This window comes from Equus asinus, chromosome X (assembly GCF_041296235.1).
Source record: "Equus asinus isolate D_3611 breed Donkey chromosome X, EquAss-T2T_v2, whole genome shotgun sequence".
NCBI lineage: Eukaryota > Metazoa > Chordata > Mammalia > Perissodactyla > Equidae > Equus > Equus asinus.
In genome coordinates this window covers 97,365,887-97,380,377 of record NC_091820.1, presented here as the reverse complement: position 1 = coordinate 97,380,377, position 14,491 = coordinate 97,365,887, and the positions used below count along the sequence as shown (strand labels likewise).

At 39.5% G+C, this 14,491-nt stretch overlaps 1 protein-coding gene across 4 annotated transcripts; it reads left to right on the top strand.

The window, feature by feature from the left end:
- The first annotated feature begins 1,058 nt into the window (after positions 1-1,058).
- On the top strand, positions 1,059-12,962 carry MORF4L2 (mortality factor 4 like 2). 4 transcript variants are annotated; one of them, XM_014838590.3, is made up of 4 exons: positions 1,059-1,124; positions 3,857-3,946; positions 10,467-10,570; positions 11,937-12,962. In XM_014838590.3, exon 4 carries the CDS (start codon positions 11,961-11,963, stop codon positions 12,825-12,827), a length of 867 nt encoding a protein of 288 aa, XP_014694076.1. In that variant the 5' UTR covers positions 1,059-1,124; positions 3,857-3,946; positions 10,467-10,570; positions 11,937-11,960; the 3' UTR covers positions 12,828-12,962. The 4 variants fall into 4 exon arrangements, with proteins under 4 accessions (XP_014694076.1, XP_014694070.1, XP_070358278.1 ...); XM_014838584.3 differs by lacking the exon at positions 1,059-1,124 and adding an exon at positions 2,313-2,451; XM_070502177.1 differs by lacking the exon at positions 1,059-1,124 and adding an exon at positions 2,996-3,014.
- The last annotated feature ends 1,529 nt before the right edge of the window (positions 12,963-14,491 follow it).

The window sequence follows — 14,491 nt, the reverse complement described above, 5'->3', positions numbered from 1 at the left end:
TCCAAAGCAGTGGTTTTAACTTCAGTGTGCACTGGAGTCACCAGAACAGTTTGTTATAAGATAGGTAACCAAACTCTACCCCTAGGATTTCTGATTCATTAGGTTTGAAGTGAGGCTTGAGAATCTAAATTTCCGACAACTTCTCAAAAGGTAATAATGATGTTACTGGTGTGTCTTGGAAACACACTTTGAGAACTGCTCTAAATTCTGCCCCCCTCCTGTGTGTGTGTATGGGTGTACATACACTCATGTATATGATTGATAACTGGAAGAGGTATAACTTTTGTTGTTTGATTTTGACTTATTAGTACTCATCTAATAAGGATTTTGTGAAGAATAAAAGAAGATTCACGTGAAGGATATGACACAACATCTAAATTACAGAAAGCACACAAAACCCTGAGAATCACAAAACATAAACCCAGGGTCTCAGAGCTGGTAAGTGGTGGAATGGGGTTTAAAATTAGGTCTCTGACTCCAAAGACATAATAAAGTTTAGCAATACCACTATAGAAAATAGGGTGCAAACACATACCTAATAAAAATTTCAAGAGGAAAAGATTAGTTTTCACTATCAGGGTCCAGGTTCTTATCTGTCCTTACTGACTAAACAGCCATCTGTATTTTTCACTGGGGCGTGGGGGGGGGGGCGGGGCGGGGGGGAGCTGAGCATTTGAAAAGATAGTGCACAGAAAGGATTAGAATCTTCATGAGCATCAGTGCCCCGGGTCACTAATCAATTCTGACCTCCCCCCCCCCCAAAAGGCAAAGAAGAGGCATTGAGGGGGGAAATTCTTTTTCAAAGAAGAAAAGAAATGAAAAACATTTGGATCTCGGGTCATAGTCCTCTGCCTGGGTGGGCTATTTACAGAAGTTTGAGTTTTCCCTAGCAAAGAAAGATACACATGAGCCCTACAGATTGTTTGAAGAGTTCAGCGAATCAGAAAAAGGGGGGGAACAAAATCCCATAATTCCAAGGACCAAACAGCCAATCCTTTGCTGGGATTTGGCGGCATCTAGTGGCAGACTCACGAGCTATAAACCTCACCCAGAGAACTTTCTGGAAAATTAACTGAGCGCATACTTGCCTGAAGGGCACCGTGCTTGGAGCTCAGGACAAAAAGGTAAGAGAGCTCCAGCCCCCACAGAAATTTGCAGTCTCTTGTAAAGGGGAAGGCTGTCGTATATAGATACTCTCAAAAAAATACGTTTTGTGTCAGGAGAATTGCACGCGACTTTAGGGGGGGGGGGAGCGGGGAGGAGGGGAAAGGAGCAGGGAGAAGGGGGGGAAGGATACTAGGCAACAGGAAAGAAGCGGCACCTTGGAATCGCTAATATGGGAATGGGAGGCTTTGGGTCTTAACCATTGGAGGGTTATGGTTTAGAACAGGATTTTGGCACCGAGAAAAACGTGGGAAGAAAGTGTATTTGTAGGGTCTTAAATTAAATTGACAGGAAAAACCAAAATATTTCTAGCAAAGGCCTTTTATTTCTGTTATGGTCGCCTTGACTCTATTTTCCTTTTCATTAGAACAATTTTCAAACATACGCAAAAGTAGAGAACGATTTATATAGAGCGCGCGCGCGCGCACCCAGGCACGCACGCCCTCGCTCCAGCATCCACACCGGCCCCAACGCTAGAGGCGCGCGCCTGCGCACACCCACCACCTCCAGCGCCACGAGGACTGGCGCGCGCACACACCGCAACCCCAAGGCCATGTGAGCTCGCTGCGCACTAACACACTAGCTCCAACCCCACGCGGCTGCAGCACCCACCACCCCTTCCCGTACATATATCAAAATCCCCATTCTGCCTTTTTAATTTTTTTCCAAGAGTTGCGCAAGAGGTTCGGGGACGTGGCCCCAGGTTTGACCTCGCGCTTCCCCACTCGCGGGAACCTTAGCTCATTTCCGCCCATCCCGTTTCCGCAGGCCACGTAGACACTTCCTTTCCCAGTGGGAAAAAAAAAACCCATAATGCCTCCCTGCAGGAAAAAAAAAAAAACTGGTCAAAGCGGAACTCTGGGTCGTGAAAATAGGCCACGTGAACACCCTGCCCTATAGACTTATGACCCAACGGCTGTCGCGCTTTTGGAGGGCGGGCTCAGAACCTAAGGGGGCGAACGTCATTGGCCAGAGCCCGCACTAAAGGGGGAAGATGATTGGTTTGCCTTAAGCCTTAACCGTGAAGAAGCAGGTTGCTAGCACCCGCCTTTACTGCGGCGGAGTGTCATTGCTTACGTGGTGGGCCTCGTCCAATCATTTGATAATGGAACATTCTAAAACTTAGACAAGACGATTGTGATTGGCTGCAGGGCATAAGCCCGCCTCCAGGGTGACGTGTCTGCCTATGGATATCAGTTGCCAGAGAAACCTGGCTTTACTATGGCGGTTGGAGGGACGGCAGTGATCACACGTCGGCTGCTGGAAAGAACTGGATTCTCGTTTCAGGTTTCGGGGTGGGGGTGGGGAGAAAGGGTTGACGATTTCCTCTTATCGTCGTGTATATAGACAGGATTAACTAATAGCTTCACAATCGGGCAGATCTGGATTCAAATTCCCGTTCGCCAACGCCCAGCTTAGGCTGGCTCCCGTTCTTTCTGTGTCTTGGTTTCCATGTTTGTAAAATGGTGATAATAATAGTATCTACCTCAGAGACGTGTACCTCAGAGGCGTGTACTGTATATGCGTGTGTATAAGGCGCTTAATACGAAGCCTGGCTCTGAAAGATATTAGCTATTATTGTGGACAGAAAAACCCGCGTAACAGAATGAGGAAAAACATAAATTATGTAAATTCGTTCATTATAGTGCTTTTCCTGCCCATCAGCTTCTTCCTTGGAAGAAACTAGAGATATAAGACAGACATATCAATTTTTACCGATGAAATATTTGCTATCTGGGAATTACCTTAAAATAGCGGGGATTGGAATTTTCCATATTGAAAAGTTGAAAAAAAGGAGGGGGAGAAAGATGAAGAACGAGAGCGAGCTGGAGACGAACCACATGCAATAAGTAGGCCTTGTTTGGATCCTGATTCGAACACACCAACTGTAAAAAAAAAAAAAAAAACTGTTTAAGATGCGTCGGGAAAATGAGAAGACGGATTCGATATTTGATGGTTTTTTTTTTTTTAAGGAATTGATGTCGATTATTTAGACGTTATAATGGTATTGTGGTTATGTTTTCAAACAGTTTTTATCCTGTCGAGATATATATGAGAAAATATTTACGGATTAAGTAATAAAATATCTGGAATTGGTTTCAAAATACGCTGATGACTAGGATTTGCTTCAAAATAATCACAGCGGTAGGAGGAAGTGGGGAGGGGTATAGATGGAACAAAATTGGCCTCAAGTTAATAATCGATTAAGCTGAGCGATGGACATATGGGGTTCCTTATATTATTCTTTCTTGGTATGTGTTTGAAATTTTCCATAATAAAATACAGAAAGTCAGCTATTCAGTGAACTTAAAAAAATCCGAGTGGTGGGGGAGCGGTGGGTGGGGTTATAGATGAAACAAAATGGCCTTCAGTTGGTAATTGTTGAAGCTAGATGATAAATTCGGGTAGGTTTGTAATGTTCCCTCTACATTTTTATCCATTTGAAATTATCCTTAGTAAAAAGTAAAAAAAAAAAAGGCAAAAACAATTACTTTGTCAAAAATCAAGATAAACGTACAATAAAGTAAATCTGAAAATATAACCACAAGAAAGGGAAAAGAAACAACTTGTACATTATTTATCAGCTCTGGTGTCCTTTGTGTGTGATAAAATGCATTGATTGATGGGAAAGAAAACCATCTCATGTCTTTTTATTTTGTGTCCTTTCCTGTCCCCTTGTTTGACCTTCTAGGACATCATCAGAAAAGCTAAGTTTGCTGTATAGTAAGGATCAGAAGATCTGATCCTGATTGCAGAACTATCCCTGATTACAGAAACTTGGGTAAGTTCCTCCCTTCTCCTGGTCTCAGTTCTCAAACAAGATAATTTCACATAACATTCCTAACTATCCAGAAATATTTGGAACATAAATAAGCACCTATCTGGGAAAGCACTCTAAATTCTAAGGGGAGGGTGGAGCTAAGTCCATTGGTGCTTTCAGTATAGAAAGTACCTAAACAATTCCTTGATAAGAGATACTACAATTGATCCCCTATAGTTAGTTACATATGTTGTTTTTCTTACTTTGTGGCATCTCACATGCAGCATAATTTAGTGGTTAAGAGTAAATGCTGACTTCCTGAATTTAAATCCTGGCTCTGCCACTTCTTATGTGATCTTGGGCAAGATAACTTACTCACTTGGTCCCTAAATTTCCTCATATGTAAAATAAAGATAATAGTTCCTACTTCATAGGATTGTTGAGGGGATTATATGTAAAGTGCTAGGACAGTGCTTGGCGCTGTGTTTGCTTTAATAATAATTATGGCTCTATTAGTCCTTCTGGTACATCCTGTTTTACACACACACTCACACTTACACTTCTAAAAGTAGTGGATACCTCTTTCTGGAATTGTAAAAATAATAATAATAATACTGTTGGTTTCTCTCCTGATTTTCCAGAAGCAGCAGTTACCACTAGAACTGAATTCTGAAATTATGACTTCTGGCTTGTCCTAACAATCTAGAAAGATTTTGAGTATATTGATCATATCTATTTATAAGGGAATTTCCAGGAGCTATAATTTTAACTAGCAAATCATAACCGTATTCAGTCTGCTAACAGCTTTTATATCATTCCTCCTTCGTCTCAGACTCAAAAAATATCTGTTAAATATAAAGGAAGTGTTCCAAGATCGAGAAGAGAGAGAATTGATATAAATGTAACTGACATGATGTATATTCATTTAAAGGTTTATTCCAACAAGCTGTAGCAGATGTTCACACTCGTTTGTGACACACCCATACACAAAGGTATTAGCAATTGGAGTCTGCATTCCTGAATGGTCCATCACTTGCATGAGGAGATGAAGGAAGGTTTTTTCAGTCTTTTGACAGCTTCATTTTCCCATGGAGTCACTATATTTTTCTTATTATTTTTTCCCTTCTGAAAACCAGGTTGCAGAGGAGGGCACTGCCCTGGTGGAAAGGATGCAGTAGATGGGTAGGCACAAAATCCCTTTACAGGGGCCATTTGGAGAATGATTAAGGGCTGAAGGGAGGGAGGTGGACTTTTGGGCCAATAGGAACTTAGAGAAGGCAAGGGTCAGGGTAGCCTGAAATGGAGAAAGCCTGAAGGAGGAAAAGAACCTTGACCTGGGCCTCTGAGGATGGGCAGAACCTAGAAGGAGGGAAACCAGTCCGAATGGTATGCCTACAAACTATATTTTACACTGATAATTAACTGAAATATCCAACTATGTGTGAGGTTCGTGGATAAGAGTGAGTCAGAAAATCATTGTGAATTTTAAATATATGTATTTTAATGTAAATTTTTAGTCACATAATTGGTACATGAGTACATTCTCCTTGTAATGTAAAAAGTTGAAATATTACAGAGTAGGCTCAGGTTTCCTTTTCGCACCACTCCCAATTCTCTTACTCTCCCCAGAGTTAACCACTATTATCAGTTCTATTTCCTTCTAGATGTCTAAAGTATGTACCTGTTTAAAAAATGGATATGGATATATATAAAATATTGTTTTGTGTTTTCTTTTACATAAATATGGTGTCACATTATGGGCATTGTTTTGCAACTTGCTATTTTAATTGAACAAATTCTCGTGGATGTCTTCATCTCCATTCATAGAGTTCTCTTTGATTCCTTTCAAAGTGACATTCTTTTAACTAGCTTGATATTCTATATTATGGATGTATCACATTTTATTTTGCCAAGTCACTATTGATAGTCTCCTAGGTTGACACCAGTGTTTTGCTACTTCAAATAATACTGCATCAAACATGCTTGAACCCATTTACAAGTGTCACTCCAGGGCAACATTTATGTCTTTTAACTATGGTAATTAAACCAAGGTGATACTGGTGTGAGAACAGACATATCATTGACAGAACAGATGACCTAGAAACAGTGATACCTTTTAAAATAATCAGAAATCATTGGGAAGAGAGTACCTTAGAAGACCCATATATCTCTAGGAATTTAGAATGTTATAAAATAGCATTTCAGATTAGTGGAGGAAAGATGCATTCTTTAATAATTAATATTAGAAAAATTATATATTTGGAAGAAACTATAAGAAATAATATAGAAAATCATTTTTAGAATATTGATTTAGGAGCATTTTCCCTAGGCATGACATAAATGCCAAAGTTCACAAAGGAAAAGGTTCGGTACATTTGTGTGATATGTATATTTATATATATGCGTACATGCACACGGACCCACTTATGAAAAACAGTGACAGTTTGGAAAAAATATTTCCAACATACAAAAAAACTTAGTACTTCATTATTAGAAATCAATAAAAGAAGCAAACAACCTAGTAGAAAAGGGGACAAAAATATTCATATAAGAAAGAGATACATACGAATGTATGAAAAGATGCTCTATCACATTCAAATAAAAATAAGTTATTACATATTAGATTGGCAAAAAACTTCTTTTTCAAAAAGATGTTTATCCAGTGTTGCTCAAGGTGTGGGTGAATGAAATTTTACCTTTTTTCTGGGAGTACAAATTAAAGCGGTTCTCTACAAATTGAATTTGCCTCTATCTTGTCAAAGTTGTAAATAAGCAAGTCCTTTGAACAATTACTCTTCTGAGAATATATCCTCCAGAAATACTTACCTAATGCTCTAATACATCTGTGCACTGATGTCTATTACAGCATTTCTGTAATGAAGTATTGGAAACAGCTTAAATTTTCATGAGTTTGGGACTGGTTAAATTGTGGTACATACAGATTATAGAATGATATGGATATTAAAAAGAATGAGCTAGGTATGTGCGGACATAGATGCTGATAATAAAGTGAGAAAAGTGGCAGAGCAATATGTATCTTACCTTTGTCAAGACAAATACATCATACATAGTCACATGTATGTAAGACACATTTACTTTGGAAGGTGGGTTTGTGTGAATGGGATTGAGGCGGGGAGGGAATAAGGGGAGAATGCCCACATCTTTATATATTTTGGTATTTATAGATACATAAAGAATAGATTAATAAATGGTCCCGCAAAATTAACTACTTGTGGGAAAATAACACAGATTTTCAGTTCATAACTTAAAAATGCTGGATGGATTAAGGTATTAAAGTATAAAACAAATCATCTTACTTTTCAATCTTAATGGAAGGCAAAACTACATATTGCATTAAATAAAGAAAATCTTAACATCAGACACTATAAAAGAACACACTAGGAGAACTATTTGCCAAAAAAATGACAATTCTTGATATATAAAGAGCTCCTATAAATGTCAAAATCACTAAGAACCAACTCAAAATGAGTAGGCAAAGGACAAGAGCAAAGTATAAATGACCAATAAACAGTTTTTAAATGTTAAAACATCACTAATAAATACAAACTGGACAACTAAAACCATTTTTCTTAGCAAATTCACAATTTTTCTAAAATGAGGGTAGTCATAGCCAGTGCCAACCAAAGTGAGGTGTGATAGACGTTTTTACACACTACTTCTGAGGTTGGAAATTGGTACAACTTGGTGGAAGTAATTTGGCAATGTATTAAATGTTACTACCTCTTGACCTAGTAGATTTTGCATCTGGGAATCTCAATATGAAATGAGGGCAAAAAATGTTTCAATAATTATTGTAGGATAAGTTGAGGGAAGTCACACTGTTTCCAGAGAGGGGCTGGTTAAGGAAATTAAGGTGTGCCCATTTGATGGGATATCATACAGTTCTCAAAATGTGTGCATATTATAACCTGACTGACATGAGAAAATGATTAGTTGTAATAGCAATTTTTTTGAAAGGGAAGAAAGGGAAGACAGAAGATTTGATATTCCATATGAGTTCACCTCTGTTTAAATGAGTATTTACACAAAGATTAGAGGTAGAAACTAAGGCAAACATGCGAATGTGTTTTCTCAATGTCTGGCCTACCCTAGAGCTGACCTGTAGGGAACAAATGGAAAAATATTTAATGACTTGTCCCTAATTTGTGCTTCTATTTTCCCCATGTGTTGAATCATCTCCTCACTTTGATTCACTATTGTATACCCCCAGGGGACCTAAATGCTGTTGGAAAAGATGCAAGAGATGGATAACACAAGACCTGTGGCAAGTGGAGATTAATGGTGTAGTTCTATAAGCAAAATTAACATATGAAACTTAAGTAATTAAATACTAAGCTCTGGAGTACCAGCGTCAGTTTCATATGGTACTGGAGATGGGAGAGAAACATGGGCTAGGGTAGTTAGTGGAGATTTAAAGAGGAAGTGGTACTTTCATGGTCTTTAGATGAGAGAGACGAAGGGAGGAAGCATGATTGGAGCAGAGTAGGTTTACTAAGCCAGTAAACAATAAAGCCTGAAACTCAAGACAGAAACTGGCAGATTCAGAGTTTTAAACAGCTCAAAATAAAGCAATACATACTGCCAAATTTTTAAATGAAGAGTGCGCAGCACGTCTGTCACCAAACCATGGAGCAGTTTCTAGCTTCTGGAAAGGGAGGTACAAAGTGCGGTGACTGTACTAAAGCTATCCATAGGCTTCTATGGCTATTTGGTACAAGTAGGAGCCAGACATTGAAAGGATGGGTATTTCCTTTCTTTGATGTCTGGCTTCTGACTCCCAGGTAGTAATAGTTGCTTGCTTGATCGTAGGATACTCAGATGAAAATAAAGGTACAGAGACAATTCTTAGAAAGGCTGCCGCCCTGGCTTTAGTCACTCTGGGCAAAAACCTTGCCTTGTGGTGCAGGTATTTTTCTGTAAAATGTCAGATATTTCTTTCAACTTGGGGCGTTAAGTGAATGATAGAAGAATTTGTAGAGAATTACAAAACTCACCTGCTTTGTGAGACGCAGATAGAATTCCTTTTTGTAGTTTTCTTATGCGTGAATATGTGCAATCAATATCAAGGCTATACAGTAGGTTTGGCTGTCATTCTCAGGTTCCTCCTCACTAAAGAATTGCTGATGACCAGTATGACTTCCAAAATACTTCCTGTCCAGCCTAGCTCTACTTCTGTGTGTTTCACACAGACTGGTTGGCACTGGGCCATCTTGCTTTTAGTTGGTATTTTAACTGTCCCCTTGTTTTGTGGAAGCTCTGCACTATATTAACCCCTTGGTAGGTTTTCTGGATTTCACCTATACTGTATTACTTAACTGAATTCTCTGATATTCTCAGATACTGTGTCACCTCTGTCCCAGTCACATTGAATTTTTTTTTGAGATATTATTTTGTAAGCATGATAGCTTACAGTTAATGCCCTGACACACTGGCCACTGAATCTTCACAGTATGTGTCTATATATCCCTCTCAGCCCGAAGGTTTCTGATTCCAACAGGGTCAGTGTATTCACAGACTCTGATGCTCTCTGAGGACCACCTTTGCCCTTTAATTCACGCTCAGAGCTTTCTGCCGTTTCAGTTAGAGGGTGTCATTTGCTTAGTGAAAGTGCTTCTCTGATTCAGGGCTCTAGTTTTCTAGCATTCTTTATTTCTTAGTTTCCCCTTAGGGCTTCCCTGACACCTACCCACATTGTCTTAAAGAGCTAGAGATTGGCTGAAGGGCGTTTTCTGTGAGTGAAAGTTGTTACCAGAGAAACCTGGTTTAAGGCTAGTCTACCATCCCTCTTTCTTTCCCATAGGTTACCCCAATTTTAACAGTCTGGTATTTATCCATCTGGATACTTTCCTATGCATTTATACACACCAGTTTAAAACACAAAAATTGGAACACACTGCATAAGAACTGTCTGAGATTGGTATTTATTTCTCTACCTGTGCTATCTATCTCTTTAGGATCCTATTGTACATATTATTATGCAACCTACCTATTTACCTGACAATATATATTGAATGTCTTACCATGTCAGTACATGATCTCTGCTTTTAATTCATTTGAATGTTCTTCGATAGTGTGCATACATAATAATTTACATTACCATTTCCCTACTGAAGAATGTTTAGGTGTTTCCAGTTCTTCAGTATTACAGGCACCACTGCAACGAACATCTTTGTATCCATGTTCACATGTGCAGCTATTCCTGCAACGTGCTGTGCTAGCTCTCCAGCCACATTGTGTTATGAAATTCTTAACAAGAATCTGTGAAGGCTAGGGGGAATTTGCTGCATTCCAGAGATGAGAAAGAGAGGCTAAGAGAGCTTACATATCTTGCCCAAGGTCTCACAACTCATAAATGGCAGAGCCTAATTAAAGTAGAAGTATGTCTAACAGCAGAACTCATTTATTTTCTCTGATAGCACAATTGTAAACCACATGTTTATAAATTAGAGTATTTTTTTCTTTTTCCTATGTTGTTTCACAAAAGTTCATCTTCATTGCAGTTACCTGCTTTCCTTTCTAGGTTGTCTCTCCCACCTCCTCCTTCCAGACCATCCCAGAAGATCTATAAGATTCCATCTGGGAAAATACTAAGAGTTCTTGGAAGGGAAAGAGGAAGAGGATTGTGTAAGTTAAAAGAACTGTTTTATCTGTCACACCATAAGAATCACAGAACACTGTTTTTTATCTTTATCTTACCAGCTGTCTTTGCTGCGTTTTACACTGTAGATTATCCCTTTCCCTCCTTGAAGTTCTAAGCTGCTTTGGCTTCCAAAATACCATTCTCCTGTGGCTGCTCTAACCATTTTTGTTTTATTTGTGGTCTCTCTCTGCTTACCCCTAAATATCATTTTTTCTTAGGTTTTTCCAGAATTCCATACTTGTTTCAGTTTTTCTTCCTCTATTCTCCGCTTTTTGGCTCTCACAGTTTCCACCACCGGCTATATGATGATTACTCTCGGATCTCCATTTCTGGCTCTGACCTCTCACCCGAGCTTTAAAGTCACGTGTCTTAACTGCATACCTCACGCTTAATAGATCCAGTACTCAACTTGTTTCCTCTCTAATCCATTTTCTCCTCCTCTAGATGCAATCTCATTTGATGATAATACTAATGACCTAATCACCCATCCTCAAAACCTGGGAGTCGTCTCTGACTTCTCCCTCACTAGTTTATCACCTCTTCCAACAAGCTATAGCTGAAAACGGTGTCTTACCATTTCTTGTTTGCTCTCCCAAAATTCTTTGCCTATAGCTATCATTGTGCTAACCTTGATGTCTTATAATTGTCACTTTAGGAATCCCTAACACCTAGCATAGTACCTGTCCTGAAGCAGATATGCAGTAATGTATGATGACTAAATGAATGGATGAATTACCTGTATTCTATTATTTTATTGCTGATTTCAGACTAACAATTAAAAGTCAGTGCTTTTATTAATTCATTAATTACTCAGACTCAAAATTGCAGAGCCACCTTTGACTCCTCCCTCTCCTTCATTTACCAAGTTCTGTATTCAGTTTCTCTTGACTCTGTCATCACCCTAGTTCAGGCCTTCCTAGACTTATACAAAAACTTTCACTATTACCCATTTGCCTCCAGTCAACTAAATTACTCTTTCCTATTTCTTTCATCTTGTCATTTTTCCTGTTCAAGAGTCTTGAATTTCAACTCCACTGCCTTTTGTAGTTTCCTTCATGTTTAATTAATTCCTTCTCTAAAATTATATTCCTGTCTTTTGAGTGGCATCAGAAAATCTCATTTATGGGCAGGTCTGATGAGTGATAGGGTGGGGTGAGAGTGGTGGGTGGCAGTGAGGATCAGAGAGAGAGGGAGGAGGTAGTAAGTCACTTACAAATGGTCCTGAAATAGGATTTGAAATCCAGATTCCAAGAGAGTAGCATGAGTTGTGCTTTGATGGGCCTTTATGAAGCACGGTGTGTTAAAAGTCACCAAAGAAAACAACCAAGTAAAATACTTTATATATTACAGTGGTTGGAATAAAAACAGGGTTGAATGAGTTCCAGAAAGCAGGGTTCTCAAACTCGTGGACAACAATCTGCAGAAGAAGACAACTTCAAAAAACCAACTAGAAGCAATATGCAGAGAAGTAAGATGAGAGGGGCCTCCTCAGGAAAGAAGACAGCTGGTCCACAGCAGAAGAATCTGGAACCGGCTCTCCCTGGCAGGTGGGGGGGTCGCTCTGCGGAGAACCCGCCTTCAGGATCTGTGAGGAAGACAAGAAAGAACAAACAGAAGACTCCTGGAAACGGAGATGGTGGCAGTACCAGTGAAGCACCTCAGCCACCTCGGAAGAAAAGGGCCCGGGCAGACCCCACCGTTGAAAGTGAAGAGGTGTTTAAGAATAGAATGGAAGTTAAAGTGAAGATTCCTGAAGAATTAAAACCATGGCTTGTCGAGGACTGGGACTTAGTTACCAGGCAGAAGCAGCTGTTTCAACTCCCTGCTAAGAAAAATGTAGATGCCATTCTGGAAGAGTATGCAGATTGCAAGAAGTCGCAGGGAAATGTCGATAATAAGGAATATGCGGTTAATGAAGTCGTGGCAGGAATAAAAGAATATTTCAACGTGATGTTGGGCACTCAGCTGCTCTACAAATTTGAGAGGCCCCAGTATGCTGAAATCCTCTTGGCTCACCCTGATGCGCCGATGTCCCAGGTTTATGGAGCGCCACACCTACTGAGATTATTCGTAAGAATCGGAGCAATGTTGGCATATACGCCCCTTGATGAGAAGAGCCTTGCATTATTGTTGGGCTATTTGCATGATTTCCTAAAATATCTGGCAAAGAATGCTGCGTCTCTGTTTACTGCCAGTGATTACAAGGTGGCTTCGGCTGAGTACCACCGCAAAGCCCTGTGAGGGTCTACTGACCACTCACTGTCATGTCTGGTATCTGTAAACACTCTTTTCGTTCTTAGTCTTTTTCTTGTATAATTGATGTTCTTTAAAATTGTTAATGTATAACAGGGCTTATGTTTCAGTTTGTTTTCTGTTTTGTTTTAAACAGAAAATAAAAGGAGTACAAGCTCCTTTTCTCATTTCAAAGTTGCTACCAGTGTATGCAGTAATTAGACAAAGAAGAAAAATTCAGTAGAACATTTTATTGCCTAGTTGACAACATTGCTTGAATGCTGGTGGTTCTATCCCTTTGACACTACACAATTTTCTAATATGTGTTAATGCTACGTGACAAAATGCCCTGATTCCTAGTGCCAAAGGTTCAACTTAATGTATATACCCGAAAACCCATGCATTTGTGCTCTTTTTTTTATGGTGCTTGAAGTAAAACAGCCCATCCTCTGCAAGTCCATCTATGTTGTTCCTTAGGCATTCTATCTTTGCTCAAATTGTTGAAGGATGGTGGTTTGTTTCATGGTTTTTGTATTTGAGTCTAATGCACGTTCTAACATGATAGAGGCAATGCATTATTGTGTAGCCACGGTTTTCTGGAGAAGTTGATATTTTAGGAATTGTATTTCAGATCTTAAATAAAATTTGTTTCTAAATTTCAAAGCAAGTAATTTGTAGTGTGCCTTTAATGTTACCGCGGCTAACAAGTCAGCAGGCTAAGGAAAGATCTAGATGGTATCAAGGGAGAGAGTTCTGACTCCTCGTGAAAGAACTCCTTTTTCTTTTTGGTATGGCCGCCGGGAGTGTGCCCTATCAGGCCAGGCCCCGCCTCTCCCCTCAGTGTGGCTTCTCAAGGTGGGACTTCTTTCTAGTGCTGCTTCTATGAGCCAATTTTGTTCCTGATACTCCTTGCCCCTATGAGTTGGGCTGGGCTGGTACAATCGGATATTTAGTGGGTACTATAACAATCACTTAACATTTACACAGAGCTTTGCTCTTTCCCACCAGAGGAAGCATGGGCAGCCCCTTTCAGTATTATATCTATCAGAAATACTTGTAAGTTTTGGGCCAAGGATGGCAGCTTTCCCTAGTTCCCTAATTGATGTCATGTTCCCTCTATTTTTATAATTCCTTGGACATAATATTGGGAATCCTAGAGTAGGGGATCTGTGGAGGAGAGGGATGGCGTTGGAAGTCTGTGATTATAAAACCATCTTCTATGGAAATTTCCCAGTCAAACCAAATTTTGTTTCATGACAGTGGTTTTTTTTTTTTACATCTTAAGCGAAAAAAAGTATTCTGTGGTTACTGCAGAAATTTTGAAAAATGTAGTAAGAACAAATGGAAATAAGAATCATGTATACTCCTATTGGATCAGTCTGTATACTTCCTACTGGATCAGTCAGGGTCCCAAGCAGGAAATAAATGAGACTCAAAATGGATGATTTGAGGAGCTTAATAGAGAATTTTTCCCAAGTTGTCAGCAGAGGAGTAGGATCACGGCGTGTATTAGTTTGCTAGGGCTGCCACATCAAAGTACCACAGACTGAGTGCCTTAAACAACAGAAATTTGTTTTCTCACAGTTCAGGAGGCTAGAAGTCTAAGATCAACATGTTGGCAGGGTTGGTTTCTTCTGAGGCCTCTCTCCTTGGCTTTAGATGGCTGTCTTTGT

Bases quoted from the DNA above. Each gene is read 5' to 3' on its own strand.
- MORF4L2 (XM_014838590.3), top strand. From the start codon at position 11,961: ATGAGTTCCAGAAAGCAGGGTTCTCAAACTCGTGGACAACAATCTGCA.